This window comes from Larus michahellis, chromosome 8, assembly GCF_964199755.1.
Source record: "Larus michahellis chromosome 8, bLarMic1.1, whole genome shotgun sequence".
NCBI classification, from domain to species: domain Eukaryota; kingdom Metazoa; phylum Chordata; class Aves; order Charadriiformes; family Laridae; genus Larus; species Larus michahellis.
In genome coordinates this window covers 22699502-22719153 of record NC_133903.1, presented here as the reverse complement: position 1 = coordinate 22719153, position 19652 = coordinate 22699502, and the positions used below count along the sequence as shown (strand labels likewise).

General features: G+C 42.9%; 1 protein-coding gene across 3 annotated transcripts in view; it reads left to right on the top strand.

Moving 5' to 3' along the window:
* COP1 (COP1 E3 ubiquitin ligase) overlaps nt 1-19652 on the top strand; it is a 148203-nt gene that overhangs the window by 59924 nt on the left and 68627 nt on the right. For all 3 annotated transcript variants that reach the window (XM_074596678.1, XM_074596676.1, XM_074596677.1), the window contains exons 13-15: nt 5198-5306; nt 7083-7164; nt 15259-15375. In XM_074596678.1, coding sequence (XP_074452779.1) covers nt 5198-5306; nt 7083-7164; nt 15259-15375 — 308 coding nt within the window. The remainder of the gene's footprint in view (nt 1-5197; nt 5307-7082; nt 7165-15258; nt 15376-19652) is intronic.

Here is a 19652-nt window from a genome sequence, read left to right as displayed (position 1 = left end):
GAGGTTATATTGGTGACTTAGCTTTTGGTGGAGCAGCAGCTCTTGATGGGTGTTTTATAAAAGCAGACAGGTGACAGCATTTGTGAGAACTTGTGTCTGGCCAAGAACAAGTCTGCTGGCCTGGAGCAGCTGCGGGAAGGGAAGCCCTTGCCTGGGATGGGGCTGGCATCAGCCCAGCCCTGCTCTACCATGTGCCAGCTGGGTGCCTGCTGAAAGGTTGAGCTTCATGCCGTCAGTAACTGATTGTAGGCTTTTCTGGAGCGGAGCCCTGGTACCAGCTGTAGCTGAGTCTTTCTTCCTCTTTTCCAACCCCCTTTTTTACACCCACCTGCTTCTTAAATACATTCTTTTTTTTTCCCCATCATCTGCTGAGCTTTCTCATCCCTACTTTTAAGAACAGGGAGGAAGTCAGTGTGTTGGGTTTCTGGTAAATGTGCACTGCATCCCCTGGGAATGACAGTGGCATAAGCTTCCAGGAAAAACACAAGATGACACATAAATCCTCATAAAAAATCCCATTTACAGATTCATAGCTTCAGTACAAGAAACAAATCCTGGCATTGTGTAGTAGCTATAAACAGCACCCTGTGAGCTAATTATGATTTACTGTGTCCCTAGCTATAGCAGACAATAATCTGCAGCTCCCCCCGTGCAGGAGGAGGTGGGAAAGGACAAGAAGAGATTGAACGGCTAGCAGTGAGCCACAGCTTTTCTCTAATTTATTCAAGAGGCAGATTTTTGTTTTGCCATAGGTTGCAGGGGGAGAAAAATAAGGAGATCCAACGTTCAGGTAGAAGAAATTGGCTTTAGGCCTTGTTAATCTACAATAGGTGATGTGCAAGTGTGGTTAGGTAAACATGCTTTTGAAATCCATGTTTAGTATTCTCCATGCCCACCACTGTGTTTGCATCATCTGTACCCCAGTGATAGATGTCACCACAAAGCTCCAAAATCGGCTGCATCTGTTTAGTCAACTGCAGTAAAAGCAAAGCATCATGAGGCTGCCAGTATTTTATTGTTTTCACTTTTTGGTGTCAATAAATCAAATGTGTGATTGCTCTATCCTAATAGCAGTTCATGGCTGTATTGCTGTCAATTTTTAAAATGGCATTCAGTTCTCACTATTAAATTTAAATTAAGCAAAAACTTGGTGTATAGTACCTTTCATCTTAGTCTTTGCTATTTGAGGAGGTATTGCCTCTCTTTATGCTGAAAAACCTCACAAGTGGTTATGTTAGATGCCCGTATTTCTAATGCAGAAAACATATAACACTAAACAGGTTATAAGGAAATATACCTTCAACTTTCATTAATTCCGGTTTTTGGAGTAACTGTTTCACTTTGCAAGAAGATGAAGTTTTTCTTTAAAAGCGTTTGTCTCTTAACCCTACTAGAGGTTTGCTCCAGATTTATTAGAAAAAAGGCTTTTTTTAAAGCTTCCATAATGGTAACATAATTCTGTATGTCTCTGAAGTATTTGGTTAGTGTTGTTATTCATGTGGATGTCCTTTACAGTAATAGATCACTCCCTTAAAAACATTTTGGCCCTAAAACTCCTGGGCATCGGCTGACTTATGGTAATAGACTGGTCTGAAGCACTTGGTGCTTGGAAGCAGGTGAGACCACAGCAGTTTGTGCCTTATTAAAAGCTTTAACTCATGGCTGGAGAGGTGGTTGACACTGGGTGACTCGATCCTGGGTTTGAGACATTTCAGCCATAAAAATACTGGCTCATGAAAGAAGCATCAGCGTGACTGACAACACGAGCTGAGCTGGCTGACTTGCATCTCCGCATAAAATGAAGGATGCACATAAATCTTTACGGGGTCAGGAATTCTTTGTGTCCAGATCGGATGCCGAGGTTAGGAGAGTGCTTCAGGGGGTCAGTGATTAGCTTTCAACTAGAGTTTCTCTAGGCTAATCTCCTAGGAAGGAAAGCTATCACAGCTTATGGCAAGATAAAGCTCTGGGGTGTAACTATCACCCTGTTTCTGGATTAAAGAATGGACCAAAACCTGAAAAAATACAGCTACTGGTATTTAAAATAAAAGATGGCCTTGCATAACTCCTTTTGATCTAACACTGAATTGTGAATTATCTCAGCCTTAGGTGGCTATTTTTTGTATCGTATCTCATAGCGTCCACGCCTCAGTTTCTTCCTGGATGTGGCCGCAGGCCATCTAAAGGTGGTCTACAAAAGGTTATTTTTATGTACTTGCGGGGTTTTGATGTTTAACCTGGTGGAGACTGTGTAAGCGGCATTTTTGGTCTGTCTCACCTTTTGCCCCTTCCTCTTCTCCAACTTGCTCACCCATGCATTTTTGAGTCTGTTAATCAATTTGTTACCCATGATAACACCTTGGGGGACCTCAAAAAGGTCTCTTTTGAAATGTCAACAAAATTGCATGTGTTGGGCATGGAGGAAAGATTCATGAGTATTGCAGTAGCATCTCAACCCTTGTAGGTCCCAGAGAAGCCCCATGGAAGAGAAACATTGTACTGTCCCCGCTCCAAGACTGCCTTTCAAGCTTGTGTTATCACAGATGCTGGAGAATACAACCAAAGACAGTCGGCACTTGGTAAAAAGTGTCCCTTACCTGGGGAGGGAGCTCCCCTCCACCTGATCCAACCCTGAATTGTGCTTTTGAGAACTTCAGATATAAAGAAGTTCAAGTATTGCAATGTCAAGGAGAATGCTCTAGTTTCAGACTTTGTAAAGAGTTGGGTGGTGATGAAGGGGAGAATTAAGGCAGAGAGCTGGAACAGGATTGTTTTTGTTTTTATTATGATCCTTTAATTGTATTCCTTAAAAATGAAAGATTTATGGTGTGTGTGACTTAAAAGGTGTTAATTGAACCACTTAGTGGCTGCAAATCCCTAAACATTGTTCACATGTCAGTTCCTGTTTTCCCCTCTCAGTCTATCTACAGATGCTTTCCAAGTGAGCGTTAACCCCATCAGACTTCAGTGGGACACGGTGCTTAGCTTGATCTTTGCTGTGCCAGACCTAATGGACGTGCTTTTGGTCACAAAACCCTTCATTTTTCTCCATCTATATTGATCAACCCAATGAAGTATTACCTTTCCCAACAAACCTGACACTCCTTATGTCCTTAGATCTATCACATCTCAAGCAGAACTGTTAAACTCTGTCCTTTATATTTTTCTGCCTACTCAGTAATTTCTAATTTTCATTGTCCGGGGCGACTTCTTTTTTGACAAGATGCGGTTATGTGATTATCCTCTTCGTAGTTCAGCTTGCAATACCCAGCTCTCTTCTGCCAGTCAGGTGTGGATCCTGTGCTCCCCTAGCACAGAGCATCCATCCTCTAACCAGCCAGGGTGGCACTAGCATGTCTGCCTTTCTCTAGGACTCTCTCCACTTGCTGATGCTGCCTGATGTGCTTCCAGAGCTGTCCAGATAGAAGACTGCATTCTCTAAGATCTGGCCCTGGGCTGTATTCTTCCTACTTCTGTGTGATGGCTAAACTTACAGATTATTTTTTTTTCCTTAAGGCCCTGACTTCAGTGGAGATAAGATGGCAGGGGAACAGGTTTGAAGCCAATAAATGCCTAGTGCAGTGTCTACCCCCTGCCATTAGTTGGTGCCTCTTCCCAGCCCAGAGCCTGCCTGTGTTGTAGCTCTAGGGCTCTGAACCGCTTCTGCTTCCACCGGTGACTGACTGCTCCGCCTGGAAACAAGGCTCCAGATGTCAGACACTGTTATCTCTGGACTGCCGCAGCCTTCACCTTGCAGTCCTGGTGGGCAATGCCTGCCAGCTTCATTTGGTCCTCAGGGAGCCACTTAAGCCTCTTTGAATGAGGATCCTAGTAAATCATAGACTGTCAAGAGCTGCGCTTCTGTGTGGGTAACTGATGGTAGTAGTGCTCATGTAGTGATACCTCCTTGATGATACGTTTGTGAACAGTGCTTGCGTGTGCAAGGGCTGAGGATACTGTTCTATTTAATGACTACTTTAACAGTGTTTATATATTTTAACTACATTGGAAAAAGACTTTTCCCTTTTCTGTGTGTACGTGCTGTATTCCCAAGGGAATTGGGCTGCATGTGTCCAGTGGAAGCAAGAGTCTGCCAAGGTATAACATTCCTAAATCAGTATCCATGTATTTACATCATATTTCAACGGGTAGCTGCACTGATCAAAGCAGTACTACAAAGTTACAGAATCATGGACTTGTAGTTTATATTGTTGGTTAAAACTTAGCCCCAAGGCCACCGTAATCTAGTTAACTGTGTCAGAGCTGTTTGATGACCTGCATGAATTGTATCTGTCAGTTCAGCTTCTGCTACGTGCATCACAGTTGATACCAACTGGCGTGCTTTTGTGCCAGATGGTCCAAAAATCGGTGAACAAGTATTACAAATCTTCTTACCTCTGTCACATTTTTTTGGGAGTCAGAGTGGAGGCACGGTGCCAGAACACTATGACTGTGACTTGGCAGTGTCGCTGTTCTTGTTTTGTCTGCTGATGGTTAGAGCTTGTCAGTGGAATTGTCATTTAGTTTTGCACAGCCACTTAATTCAGTTTAAAATATAAACCTACATGATATATTTTGCAGTACTCAATCAGAAACATCTCCTAAACTGTCCATAGAAAATTGCTGTTTCCTTCTGGATAGGAGGTGTGGGGAGGTTGTTCCTCATTTACGGAAAGCTGGAAGTAGTTTCTCAGAAGTCAAACTTTCATTTGCACTAGGTACAGGTATGTTATGTATGTGCCAGGGGAGAGGCTGATTTACCATCTGTGCACCTCTGTTTTACATGATCGCTTCTGTTAGGTAATATCTTTATGGTAGTAATAATAGTAGCAGCTATAGGCAAAAGGCTAAGACTCAAACCCTGAACTGTGTGTGAGAATTTGTGTGGAATTCAAATAGCACAACAATCACAGTATTAGAGATCAACACTTTTTTAAATCTCAAGCCCTAACACTTCATATTGAGGGAGGGCAGCATCACTTAGGCCAGTAAAGCTTTTCTTTTAACTCGTGGTCCAAAGTCTGTTATGTTTCTGGTGGGTTTTGGTTTTGTCTCTTCCTGACTGTTTCAGTGGGGTGGCTTGATCAAATGCTGTCTGCTTTGCAAAGACACTAATAGCCTGATGTATTGCAAGAGTGATTTTTGTGTTGTAAGGAATAATTTAATATAAGACTGACTGGGCCTCTTTCCTTTTAAGCTGTATCAGCTGGAGTAGTTACCACAAGAACCTGCTAGCCAGCAGTGACTATGAAGGCACAGTCATCCTGTGGGATGGATTCACAGGACAAAGATCCAAAGTCTACCAGGTAACGTGCAATCAGTGAGCAATACTTTCCTATGCCATGGACCGTGTCAGGGGGAGCAGTATTCAGTCCGAGATTCTGCTTCTAGTCCAGCAATAGGCTTTTACGTTCCACAGGGTGAAATGGATGCTGCTCCTGTTTGGTAAACGTGTCTTATATGCGCAGCTTTATTGAGCTGTAGTCCTCTGAGGGAGGCAGCTATATCTTCCTGTCACAGTCGTGAGGCAGTTGACGTTTCCTTGCTGCTGCTTTCAGGTAGGGAATCTGCGTGGGGAGAAATGAGTTTCTGAAAGTTATTTGTCTCTCCTTTCTTTAGAAACCTCTGTCTCTCCATACCTGTTCCACTTTGGTCTTTGTCAAAAGCCTTTTGTAAAATCCTGTGGTGATTGCTGCTGCAGGTGCTTGTAAGGCAGGAGAGCAAAATGCAGTGCGAAGTGGTGAGGCTGGGAGAACAGAGTGGTAGGCAGAACCCTTCCTGATGCAGCGCATGCGTGCGAGTGGGCTGAGCTCAACAGCGAGACCTGTTTCAGGAGAAGTTTCTGGCATTTTGTCTTTTCATGCAATTTGAACGCTGTTTCTGTATAATGGATTCTCACAGTGATCAGAACAGGGCGGTTGGAAGAGAGGTTGTTCTGCTCGTGGAGAAGCTGGAAGTGCTGCAGGCTGTTGCGTAGGTAGCCTAGTGCATTGACACTGGTCAGTGTTAACAAATGAACTGCAGACTGGCCTTCAGTTCCCCTTTCTTGACAGCTCAACATAAGTTTTTATTCCTATTTAAGCCCGTGTTTACTTTTTCATTGTGTTTTGGCCACTTTATGATGCTTGTTTTCACTAATCTGTTGCATACCTCAATTAAAACAAAATTATACTGGACAAAATAAATCTTGTCTGTTTTCCTCTCAAATATATTTTGCATTTCTTTATGAGGCTAAATAATGAACCTAGAGAGAACCGGCTGTTGCTTATGTTGAAACAAACTCATCTTGCTTCCTGTCTGATAAATTGAGTTTTTTATTTGTATTTGCATAGAGGCATGCATACTGATGTCTGCTTCGCATGTTATTAGAAATCCTCTAGTGACTTTGTCCTGGTGAGCTTTTCGTGTCATCGTCTTGCAAGCCTGAATGAAGGCTTTAAACAAAGGATTTGACTGAATTTCGGGTTTCATTCAATGCAGTGTTTTGCTTCCATATGGGATGTGCCAGCAGAGCAAAACCAGCTTTTCTGTGTTTTGGGGGAGAGTGTGCAGTCTTGTAAGAATATTTCAGTGGAAAAACACAGGATCAGACACCAGAAGTTTTGTTTCGTAGGTCAATAGGAAAGTGAGAATTTCCTGGACTTTTGGAGAGGAGATGTTTGAAACTGCTTTGAACAGGCATCTGATTGGTTTTGGGAAATAAAACTGTGATCCACTAGAACAAGAAGCAGCACACAGTGGAACCACAGCTAAACCGTGCTGCAAAACCAGATCTGTAATGTGTATTTCCTGGAATCATTATTTCTTTTCTTTCAAATAAAAGAACAAAATACAACCAGTTTTATTTTTCAAAATTGCCATTTTACTGTTTTCTGCTTTCATGTCATGTCTAGCATACTACTAGCATTGGTTTGATTGGGAGAACAATATTTTTTTGAGAAACTGCTAAACACAATAAGCTTCTCTATCCAGGACTCTCCTGACAGTTTATGCCAAACAGCATGTGTTGGGGTTGTTTTTCACTATTTTATCGGATTATAGCTCACTGCTTTGCAATATTTTTTTTTTGTTTCTCTAAACAGGAGCATGAGAAAAGGTGCTGGAGTGTTGACTTTAACTTGATGGACCCAAAACTATTGGCTTCAGGCTCAGATGATGCCAAAGGTATTATTCTTTTTCAGTCTCCTTGCAGAAGGTTTATACTTTGCATTCCCTTGGAGGAACAAAAATGTGATATTTCAAGTAGCTGATTCCTCAGCTGCCTTCAGTATTGTAGTTGGTGTGGTAATGTGTAAAGATATTACCGAACTGTTTGGATATTAATGGAGAGGCTTTGTTTGGGTTAATATTTCTTGGTGCAATGTTCACATTTTTCGGGTAATATGCTCTCTAGCTAGCATTTTGCAGGACACTAAACAAAGCAAAATGTGTTTTAACATTAGTTAAGCTTGTTGAGTTAAAGCCTTGGGGCCTTTCAAAAGAACAACATGTATTTATATTTCAAAAATGAGGTTGTTGATGAAAAAGCAGAAGTTAAAAACGCCTGCTGCTGTTTTACCTGTAGCTCTGAATGTTAAAGACTGCACAACAAGAAGCTTCCCACTTTCACAATGTGCAGTCTGTTTCTTGGAGCTTAACAGAGTCGGATGGTGGACTGCCTGGGAGCGCTGGGAGTGACTCTCAGCTTTCCACACTCCGGGGTCCATTTGGCGCAGGGCTTTTGGAAAGAATCCTTAAGACAAGCCCTTTCCCAACATACTGGTAGAAAATGTCCCTTCTAAGAAGAAATAGGAAGCTTGTAAAGAAAAGGATAGCACTGAGAGACACGCAGTATTCTTCATCCCCAATGAACAAAATTTTATCTGTAGTATGTTTACAATATCAAATTAGAGTTATTAAGCGGCAAGAGCTTTAGATTTCCTTTCATAGTCAGTGGGGATCAGCTTCAGCCTTCCCAGCTGGGCTGATACAGCTGTGGACAGAACTCTTCATGATTTGCTTTGAAATGATAAATTAATTTTTCATAAACATTAAACTCTGAAAGCTGCTCCCCCCTCTAAAATGCTTTTCAATTCTGTTTAAAAAAAAAACTGTATTAGTGTTCCTCAATTGCATTTGGCAGTCTTAATGTAGCTGGTGATTTCACTTACAAAATGCAGCTTTAATGATTATTTTATATTTAAGGTGTGTTTTAAATATTATTTTTTAATACGCTTCCCCTCCCTTTTTGGTGGAAGTCAAGGGTGTTTTCTGTGTGCTTAAATGCAGCAGGAGCGAACAGTTCACCTTGTAAATTTTCAGCCTCATCATCTCGTTGCTCCCCATTCATGCTATGCATTTGAAAAAGCTTATCTGCCGGGTAGACATGCATTTATTAGCATGTTAACAAGTTGTCCAGTTTTGCAAAGCCAGCTGCAAGCCCAGCTCCTGTCTCTAACGTAACAGTTCACTTCTTCATTAATAGTTCCTAAAAGTGTAGTGCTTACTTGGAAATTATTGCAATAAAGCCGGCAGATCTATGTAACTTGCATTTCAATTCATGAAGGTGTTTTGAAGGTGTATCGAGGTTTTGGGGAATAAACTGGGCTGGAACATTTTATCCTTTATTTCTACTGTGGTTTATCTGTGATTTGCATATGTAACAAGCCCATTAGAGACAAACGGAGTCCTGAGTGGAAGTGTTTGAAATAAGCACAGATTGGAGAAGTCTTTAAAGTACAGAACAAGAGTAGCAAATGTCCAAATTAATGTTACAGTGTCCACATTCCATTTTGGTGATCACACTGAAAGGGTTAAACATGAGGAAAAGATAATACCTATCATGAGTGTCTTAACTCAAACCTGCCTAACTTAAATTTTTGCCTTCTGCTTATGTTCAGGAGCGTTTAGTTGAGTTCTGGCCAGCTTTCTGTACCTACAATACACATTTGGCCAGGTGCCGTGTCCGGTGGGAAATCCAAGTTCTGTGTACCCTTCCTGTCCTCTTTTACTTCTCTGCTTGTGTGAGGCCACACTGGGCTTTCTAACAAGAAATCTCAATACTAATAAATATTGGTGTGACCAGAACAATTGGAGCTAATATTGCTGCACTCCCACAGAAAGCATAAGTATAACATTTTCCTGTTGAGTGATCAGGACAAGCCAGCAAAAATGTGACACCTTTGCCAGTTCTTCCAACTTGCCTGTCTATCTGCCCATCTCTCCTTGGTCTTTTCAAGTTGGAAGCTAATTTTTAAGGCACTTGGTATGCTGGGTAGGCATGTATTGGGGAAGGAGCTTTTAGATGAAAAATCCTGTGGTTCACAGCTATCTCTGCCAGGGCTCCAGCACAGCAAAGGGGGTGCTAACGAATGGAGTGCTATTAGGGATAAAATGATTCTGATACAATTAGAAACAGCATCCTTGGGCCTTGGGTCCTGCATTGTCCTCGTTGTTAGATGAAAATAATCCAGGAATCTTCATTATGGAAGATCTTTCTACTTTAATAGCAGATAATGAGAGTGTAAAAGCATTATTGTATTTGAAGTAACTGCTGTGTGTGTCAAAACCTTGCTTTTATCTACAGTTGTCATGTCCTTCCCTTTTAAAGGGGCAAAGGTAGTTGTGTATATCTATAGGGATCCAAAGGTGTACACCAGCTAGACAGCAGTGAGCAAAATTAAAGTGTTCACTTGTGCTATAAGGAGGTTGGGGGAACAGCACAGTCTTAATTTCAGTTCCCCTGTGCACATAATAATGGCAGGAGCTCTGATTCTCCTTTAAGTAGGAAAGGGTGAATTTCTGCTGTTGGAGGAGAAAAGATCATTTAATTTTGTGAAAGCAAAATGATGCCATCAAAGTGCCAGGATAAGGCTGGAGCTAACGACTTACAACTGTCTGATCTGGATTGGGAATGTTGTTTAGTGACCATGGTAAAGTTAGCAGATGAGATGGAGTGAAATATTTGATGATGCCATTTGGGTAGAATTTAAGTCTCCACTGGGGTAGAGACCTGTTTTGGAGTGATCAAGCATTTGTTCTCTGCTCTTGTGTTGGTTTTGAAACTCTCTGAAGCTTGAGGAGATACAAGCAGTACTGACAAATTCAACTGAAGAAAGAGTCCTGGGTTTATGTCCTGTCTGTAAGCTGTAGTCCCTTCACTATTCCCAGCTCAAAATGGAAAGGTGGAGCACAACAGGAGCACCTGAGAGCTCTGAGCCATAGCAAGAGGTTACTTTTGCTTGTCTTACAGCAGGGAGGAATGCAAGCATCTGTTTCACTATATCTAAGAAAAGTAACTTCCATGCTGCCTCGGTAAATGAGACCATTGGTACCAATCCTACAGCTATTTTTTTTTTTTTATAGTGACCCTGAATTCAGGGGGGCAACACAGATTTGCAGAGTTGGCTTCATAAAAAAGCACGACCATCTAGAAGGGGAACTAGCCTGAGAACTGCAGATTAGAGTTTGCTCCTCTGCTTTCTCGAGGACTTCAGAGGATTGTTTGGGGCTTCATTTTCAGTGATCGTTTGTTCCTTCAGCTTCTGCTGACTGTAACTGGAGGTATAGGTGTTTATTGCTCTTAAAATATCAGGTTAAACTTTCAGTTTGCTCATTTTCCTGGCTAAAAAGTTCTAGAATTTCCTGGAGATTTGTGGGGTTGTTGGATTCAACTGGGAATGGCTTGAAATTTCAAGAAGATGTTGGTAGTTAAAATACCAACTGAAATATCTGTATGACTGTGTCTTCCACAAGGAGTACCCTGTGGTCATTACCTGCTAACAGCCATCAGTTTACATTACCCTCCTGACCCTGCACAAGGCAGTGGATCCAAAATTTTGCCTAGCAGGACAATTCAGTAGCTTCCCCCTTTCCTAGGGATACCTCTAATCTGTGCAAATGGGTTTTCCGGTAGCAATATCCTATTGCTGGTTTACAGCTCTTTCAGAGTAACAGCAGCCTCTCCATCACACGACCAGATAAGAGTTTCAGGAATGACAGGCTGGATGAAATATCCTTACTATCAGTACCAAATGTGTACATTGATACCTTCAGCTATTGCAGTACAGGCTTTTGCCACTTTTAGTCAGTGTTTAGACATGGAAATAATGTATAGAAAATTAATTTCATGGAATCATAGAATTGTTAGGGTTGGAAGGGACCTTAAAGATCACCCAGTTCTAACAACCCTGCTATGGGCAAGGACATCTCCCACTAGATCAGGTTGCTCAGAGGCCCATCCAGCCTGGCCTTGAACACTTCCAGGGATGGGGCTTCCACCACCTCTCTGGGCAGCCTGTTCCAGTGTCTCACCACCCTCATGGTGAAGAACTTCCTAACATTGTCTGAATTGTCCCATCTCTAGTTTTAGTCCATTTCCTCTAGTCCTACCATTACCCGACGTCCTAAAAAGTCCCTCACCAGCTTTCTTGTAGGCCCCCTTAAGACACTGGTAGGCCACTATAAGGTCTCCTCGGAGCCTTCTTTTCTCAGACTGAACAACCCCAACTCTCTGTCTGTCCTCACAGGAGAGGTGCTCCAGCCCTCTGATCATCCTCATGGCCCTTCTCTGAACATGTTCCAGCACGTCCATATCTCTCTTGTAGTAGGTGCTCCAGAGTTGGATGCAGTATTCCAGGTGGGGTCTCACAAGAGTGGAGTAGAGGGGGAGAATCACCTCTCTCGACCTGCTGGCCACGCTTCTCCTGATGCAGCCCAGGATATGATTGGCTTTCTGGGCTGCTAGTGCACACTGATGGCTCATGTGGAGCCTCTCATCCACCAGCACCCCCAAGTTCTTTTCTTCATGGCTGCTCTTAAGCCAGTCGCTTCCCAGCCTATATTGGTGCTTGGGATTGCCCTGACCCAGATGGAGGACCTTGCACTTGGTCTTGTTGAACTTCATGAGGTTGGCATGGGCCTGCCTCTCTGGCTTGTCAAGGTCCCTCTGGATTGCATCCCTTCCCTCCAGCATGTCAGTCACCCCACATAGCTTGGTGTCATCGGCAAACTTGCTGAGGGTGCACTGTATGCCACTGTCCATGTTGCTGACAAAGGTGTTAAACAAGACCAGTCCTAGTACTGACCCCTGAGGGACTCCACTTGTCACTGGCCTCCATTTGGACATGGACCCATTGACAGCCACTCTTCGGGTGCGGCCGTCAAGCCAGTTCTTTATCCACTGAATTGTCAATCCATCAAACCCATATTTTATCAGCTTGGAGACTGGGATGTCATACGAGACAGTGTCAAAGGCTTTGCTCAGGTCCAGGTAAATGATGTCAGTTGCTCTCCCCTTGTCTATTGATGTTGTGACCAAATGTTATAAACTTACACATTTGATGTAAAGCTCCAACTAAATAAAAAATTTATCTTGATAAGACCTAAACACTTTAAACAGAAAAAGCTGTTCTGGAGGCATCTCCTTACTTGTTTGGTGAGGGGTAGACATTTGGCCATGCAGACATGTCTCTCTGAGCAGCTGCAAAATTAGGAAACATGCTTTGAGATCAAGTATATTAGAAATAGTCAATCTCAGATGGTCGCTTGTCTCATCAGCGCAATTCTAGGTGTTATCAAGACATCTGTATGTTGCATAATTACTGCCTTGACTTCAGCAAAATTGCTGAAAGATACAGCAAATAAACTCTACTCTTATGCTTTATTAACCCGTCAGATCTTTTTAAAAAATAATGGGCAGTTCTAGGGAAAACTTGACATATTTCATTACGTGTTATGTGCTGCATATATCCTTTTTTTATGGCACTGACTAAGATATAATGGGAGCCCAGCATATCCCACAGTGGTTAGATCACAGAAATTGCAGACTCTAATCTCTGTCTATTAGTTGTAATGAATATTATGATGGCTTTGAGCACACAGGTTGAATCTTCACCAGACTAAATGGCTCAGCTTATGACCTGAAAACTTCAATGAAGAAAGGAGACTACTTGAACCTGAGCCCACAGTTAGCTTTTGCTAACTGAGACCAGATGGCCATTTGTTTATAAGAGGTGGTGTCAAGGAGAGACTTCGTGGCTTTAGATGCAACTTTAGATGTTGATACCTTGTTGGAAGGCTTCAAGACAAGCCTGTGTGGTTTTAGTACTAGATTTGGGCAGAACATAGCTCTGAACTGTGAGCTTGTGTGATCTCTCTCACTTGCCTGAATTGGTGCAAAGTTGTCTGCCAACAGTGTCCTCTCGTAATCATGGCATTATTTGCTTCCTATACCATCTCATCCATAAACTTGGTGTCCTCTACTGCCACTGCAGCTAAGACTGTACATCTCTTGGTGTCTGTTCATTAAAGCAAAATGCTAATGTTTTATTGTTTGGCAAAATCGGCTTTCCTGGCTCAGTTCTCCTCCCTGACCCCAAGTACAAAACAGGGTGGAGGAGGTGTATCATCCAGTCCCACCTGGGAGAAGAGAGCATTGTAATCCATGCTTGCAAAGCTGTTGGTTTCATTTAGAAATGTAGCTAGATGTTTAAGATTATTATTATAGCTCTGGTAAATGAGAATGGATTTTATTTCTGAAAACCAACAACAGGGTGGGTGCTGTTTGCATTGCATTGCATTTTCCATAATGCTTACATGCAAACACAGCATGCATCTGTGTTTATAGTTCTGGTGTATGTGTGCTGCTTTATAATGGTTCCAGGCAGCTGTCAGATACCCCCACAGTGCTGTATTTAAAATGATTCCTTAGTGAGCTCTGAGGAGTCATCTATTTCCTTCTTCCTTAAAGCAGTTCTCCTAGGTATGGTCAGAAATAGCCCAATCTTAGAATCATAGAATTGCCTAGGTTGGAAAGGACCTTTCCGGTCATCAAGTCCAACTGTCAGCTGAACGCTGACAAAAACCATCACTAAACAGTATCTCTAAGCACTGAACCACTTCCATCTTGTTCCTTTTCATTGCTTGCTGTACTATTAAAAAGTAGCTGCGCTAGAATGAACCTGCCAGTGTTCCTTCTTTTCCTTGACCATGTAAAACATCCTTGAGTACTTAGCGTGGAAGCCTTGCTGCTGCTTCGAAGCTGGGAAAGACTGACCAAGAGGTGACACAGAGGGGTCCTCAGAGGGTGGGGGGGACACACCATAAGACTGCTTACCTCATTTATTGACCACGGTGGGTAGCAATATTCTTCTTTTGCCATTTTTGCTCACTTCCCCCCCAAAGTGACCTTTCTGTAAAAGACAGCAGAGGACCCATTGGCCGCAGATCTGAAGAAGCCCAGGCAGCTTGTGGCAGCTGTTCAGGGGATTAAACCTTCATGTAGCTCCTGCGTGCTCAAACATTGGCTTCAGCTTGCTCTGCTTCCTGCCTCAGCATGCTGATCGTGATACCCAAGCACAGCACAAACCACTCATCAAGGAAAGGGGGAAGGGAGAACATTTAAGTCTTCAGTCTGCCTTTGTAGGCAGCCATGTGACTTGATGCCAATGTGCTGCCCCTTCAGCTGGACCATGGGCAGAGTGCTTTTAAATTTGCCTACATGGTAGCACCTTAAGGTTGCCTACATGGGTAGCACCTGGCACTCTTCATCTTTAAGGTTAAATGGTACTTGAAATGTTTGTGGAGGGTGGGGAAGGCTGTCCTTTGAAAAGCCACTGGTGTTTTTTGTTGGTAACCCCATGAAGCACTGCAGTGAGTACTTGGGGGAAGAGCTCATTCTGTACCATGAAGCTTAATCAGTGTTCACATGATAGTCTCTTGAAACAGTTAAGAGTTTCTTGTACCAAAGAAACATATCAACGTAGGAAGCCAGCATACTGATTTCATTCCTGTCTGTGCCAGTTTCTTGAGAATAAAACAAGTTGTTCTTGCTCACTATGCTCAAGCACACAATTAGGTACGTTTCTTTCTGCGCAAAGCAGTTCTGCTGTGGAGCACGGAGTTCTTGTATCCCAGATAAGGGACAAGGAACAAAAAGGATCTAAGCCTTCCTGCTCTTGGTCTGCAGTCTGGTAGGCTTAAACGCTGGAATTCTAACATGTGATTGCTCACCTGCTCTGCTCTCAGCTGTGCAGGGTATGGACTTTCAGCGTCTCCTGTGTGTATGGAGGTGGGCAGAATATTTACAGTTCTCACTTGAGAATGTTTTCAGGCCTACCAGCCATCAGCAGCAACTAACCCTTTATAATCACTAACATCTTGGTAACTGAAGCTTTTCAGAATACTGTTTATGAAACAACTAGATTATATGCCTTTCAGATGAGGTTGGTTTTTTTGTTGTTGTTTTTTGTTTACTCATTTCTCTTTCTGTTTCTCTAGTTAAGCTGTGGTCTACCAACTTGGACAACTCAGTAGCAAGCATCGAGGCCAAGGCTAATGTGTGTTGTGTCAAATTCAGCCCCTCTTCTAGGTATCACCTAGCTTTTGGCTGTGCAGGTGAGTAAAAGGGGTTTGGGGCAAAGAGATAGTGGTTCTTCCTTCCCTTGTTTCTTATTCCCCCCAAAGATGTGTTGTTGGGTGCTGTGTCCAGCAAAATTTAACTTTGCAGTTAAAATGCCTCTGTGTTAAACTTTTGAAGTGTGCAGTCACCCAGAAGACGTCACGATACCTGAGTGTCAACTTCATCCTGCAGCTTGACTTTTTAATTTGGGTGCCTCTATTGGAGATAAAAGCTCATGAAAGCAAGTCAGCTGGTGTGTTTGAGATCACTGAGGCAGCCAGGCAAAGCTCAGCTTTGAGAGTTTCACAGCAAAATTAATGTGTTAACATAGTGACAGTTGTTCTTTCTGATTTACAGCATTGCTCTGTAAATACTACAATGCCATACTGGGAATTTTAACTGGTTTTACCTGAGGCGTGCTGTAAAACAGTGGCTGTGTGTTTTTTCCCATAGCTGCAACTACAATACCCGTGGGTGGGCTTATGTTTTCCTAGGTTGGGCAAAGCACCGCTGTTAATGTGGGTTTTTTTAAGTAGTCAGTGGGGAAGTCACAATGAGCCTTTTATTCACTTAAATTAAATAATTTTGGTGATAATACAGAGATTTGAGAGCAGAGCGGGTATCGCTTTGGGAGGAAACTGTATCATGCTACGCGTGCAACAACTGAAACTAGGAGATGCTATAAATGTTTAACCAATTCTGCATTTTCTTTCTCCTCGGGGAGTTTTAATGCACTTGTAACTAGATGTTCTGACGACATTTGCTGTCTATGGACTTCAGGAGATATGTTGACCATAGTTGCAATCACTGGTTTGCCATTTCATTTAGGTGTTCCAATTTCCAGGCTGGTTCTACTTAGATTGTGACTCTTAAAAGGAAGAAACAAATTTGCGTTTTGATACCCTGCAAAAAATGGATTCAAGTTGGAGTGTAAAATGTTGACTTGCTTGACAGGCATGTTGCTGAAGTTTAGTGAATTACAGGCAAGAACAGAATTGAATTACAACACCTACTAGCAGCATTTGAATGAAAGGTGCTGTCTGAGAAAGGCTCTAGGGAAAGATGAGAGCACGAGCTCCAAACGTGTCAGCTACTGATTAAAATAGATATGAAAAGCACCACGAAACAGAATTCTTCCTGATAAATTAGTAACTGGGATTCCTTCCCACCTGAAAGGCAGAGGGGGAATAAGGCCCAGATAAATCTGTGAAGACTTTTGGAGCTGTAGGGCGTGTGGGCTGGAAGCAGATAGGAGTGTCTCTGTCCCCATGCTTGCATCTAACAAACCACCATGGGCTCATCTTCAACAAGAACATTCGGGAAAGAAGGATTAGTGAGCACTATGAGTTATATGGAGGTTTTAAATGAGATCACGTGCATTCTTACGATTTAGAGAATGCTGAGGAATAAAATGGTATTTGTACTGGGGAAGAAGGTGTAGGAGGAAGACAAGATAGAATTTTAGAAGTGTTTACACCTGCTTGATGTTTGGTAGTTGAGTCTCTAAACAAAAACTATAATGGGTATTTAACTATGATTGCTGAAACAATTACATGGAGTAACTGGACTGATGGGAATGACTTCCCACAAAGGAATTGTAATTGATCTTTTAGGCATAGATGCACGTGGAAAAAAAATTGCATTGAAATTAAAAGAAATACTGGGGTCTTGAAAGATGTTATTTCTGACCTCCTAAAAAAATCAGCAAAGAAATGAGTTAGTGTCTACTTTCATACTCCGTACAGTCAGACAGTCCTGTGTCATGTGTTATGAGGGAGAAAAAGGCTTTTCCGTCAGTTTCAGCTGGTCTTGTTTACTTTTTCCATAGGCTAAATGAAACTAGTGATCTAACTTGTAAATAATGTGACTTGTCACATGGGCTATAAAATTAAATAAGGGAGAGTCAAAGCTTGTTTCCTGGAGTAGTACCGGGGGGAAAGTAAAAAAGTTGGATTGGGCACACTGACTTGGCCATTCCTGTTTGCCCCCCAGTAGGAATAAAAAATGGGCGATGCAAAACACTAATTCAGTGACCAGTGTAGTGGGCAATTTTAGAAAACTGGCCTAGCTCTGCCTTGGCTTGTTCACATACTCAGAGGATTTTCAGTTTTGAAGTCTTTAATTATTCAGTGATGTAGTCAATGGTAAAAGAGCCAAGACTTCCCAGCATTGCATGTCCGACTAGCTAAGGCCCTCAACCTGTTGCTCCGAGATGCGCTGGGTATGCTGCAGCACAATTAAAGTCTTATGGGGGACGAGCTCCTGAGGCAATAGAAACCGGGGAGTCACAGATAAAACACCCCAAAGGAAGATCACCTGAAGAACAGCATGAAGGAAATGCAGCCCCTCCAGCCAGTGAGTCAGCTCCCTCAGGTACCCAGCTGAAGTGCCTTTACACAAATGCATGTAGTGTGGGGAAACAAGCAAGAGGAGTTAAAGATGTGTGCACACCTCCAGGGCTATGATCTTATTGGCATCACAGAGATGTGGTGGGATGGCTCTTATGATTGGAGCGTTGGAATGGAGGGATACAGACTCTTCAGGAAGGAGAGGCCGGGGAGATGAGGAGGGGGTGCTGTCCTCTACATCAATGAACAGCTGGAGCGCATAGAGCTCCACCTAGGGATGCATGAAGACCCAATGGAGAGTTTATGGGTCAGGATTAAAGGGAACACAGGGGCAGGTGACATCACAGTAGGGGTCTGCTACAGGCCACCTGATCAGGACAACAGAGAGGATGAGGCCCTCTGGAGACAGATAGGAGCAGCATCGTGTTCACAGATGCTGGTCCTCATGGGGGGCTTCAACCACCCCAGTATCTGTTGGGAGAACAACACGAGCAGGTCCCAGGAAATCCGGGAAGTTCTTGGAATGTGTCAATGACAACTTTCTTCTTCAAATGGTAGGGGAGCCAACAAGGAGAGGAGCTATGCTGGACCTTGACCTTACCAACAAGGAGGGGCTGGTGGGGGAATGTCAGGCTCAAGGGCAGCCTTGGCTGCAGTGATCATGAAACAGTAGCATTCAAGATCCTTAGGGCATCAAGGAAGGTACGCCGCAAGCTCACTACCCTGGACTTGCGGCAAGCAGACTTTGGCCTCTTGAGGGACCTGCTTGGCGGCAGGGTAACATGGGAAAAAGCACTGGAGGGGAGAGGGGCCCGAGAAAGCTGGTTAGTATTCAAGGATCACCTCCTCCAAGCTCAGGAGTGCTGTATCCCAAGAATGAGGAAGTCAGGCAAAAATGCCAGGAGGCCTGCGTGGATTAACAAGGAGCTCCTGGACAAGCTCAAAAGCAAAAAGGAGGCCTGCAGAGAGTGGGAGCAAGGACGGGTTGACTGGGTGGAATACAGAGAAACTGTCTGAGTGGCCAGGAACCAGATCAGGTAAGCTAAAACCCAGATAGAATGAAGTCTGGCTAGGGGCATCAAGGATAACAAGAAAAACTTCTATAAGTACGTCGGGGTAAAGGCAAGACTAGGGAAGATGTGGGCCCTCTCCGGAAGGAAACAGGAGGGGGGAGTACTGGTACCTCAGGATGTAAATGGAGGAAGTAAATTGATCTAGTATACTATTATTAAATTGGTAAACATACACGTTTCAGCTCTCCTCCATTTCTATATGCAGAATAGCTTGCAAGCTAGCATGCCTTGCTTTAGCAGTGCAATTTTGTCTGCACATGTAAATATTTTCAGTGTTAATATTTTGAAATTAGGAGACTTTTTCAATTTTCATTTCTTGTTTTTATTTTCTCTTGAGGGTCTGTCTTAATCATTCATACAGCTGAAACCCTTTTCATAAGATCTTGCTGTTTCACACCTTGCTTAATGAAACATTTTCCTCTGCCCTTGGCAAATTCATCTTGCCCACTTGCCTCCATCTATTAGAAGTGCCTCTTTGAAGTGGGTTTTCCTAATCAGATGCTTCAACTTGATCGGCATCTCTTTGAATCTCTGTGCTAGCTCTCCCTTTGCATTCTCCACAGAAATAGCATGGCTGTCTTAAGGTCCTTTCTACCCGTCTCCAGTTTAGATATCCCTTCTCATTTGTTAGTAAAATCTTGTATGTTGGCTCACCTCTGTCAGTGATGCTATCTTGTGCACAGGTAAAATATTCAGAGAGGTACCTTTGTGCTTTCTCTCACTTTCTCCAATTTTAGAAGAACTCCCTTTTACGGAAAAATGGGAAGGAAAATACTTAAAAGTCCCCATAGAGGTCTACCGGCAAGTGGCATGAATCATAGAATCATAGAATCATAGAATTGTTGAGGTTGG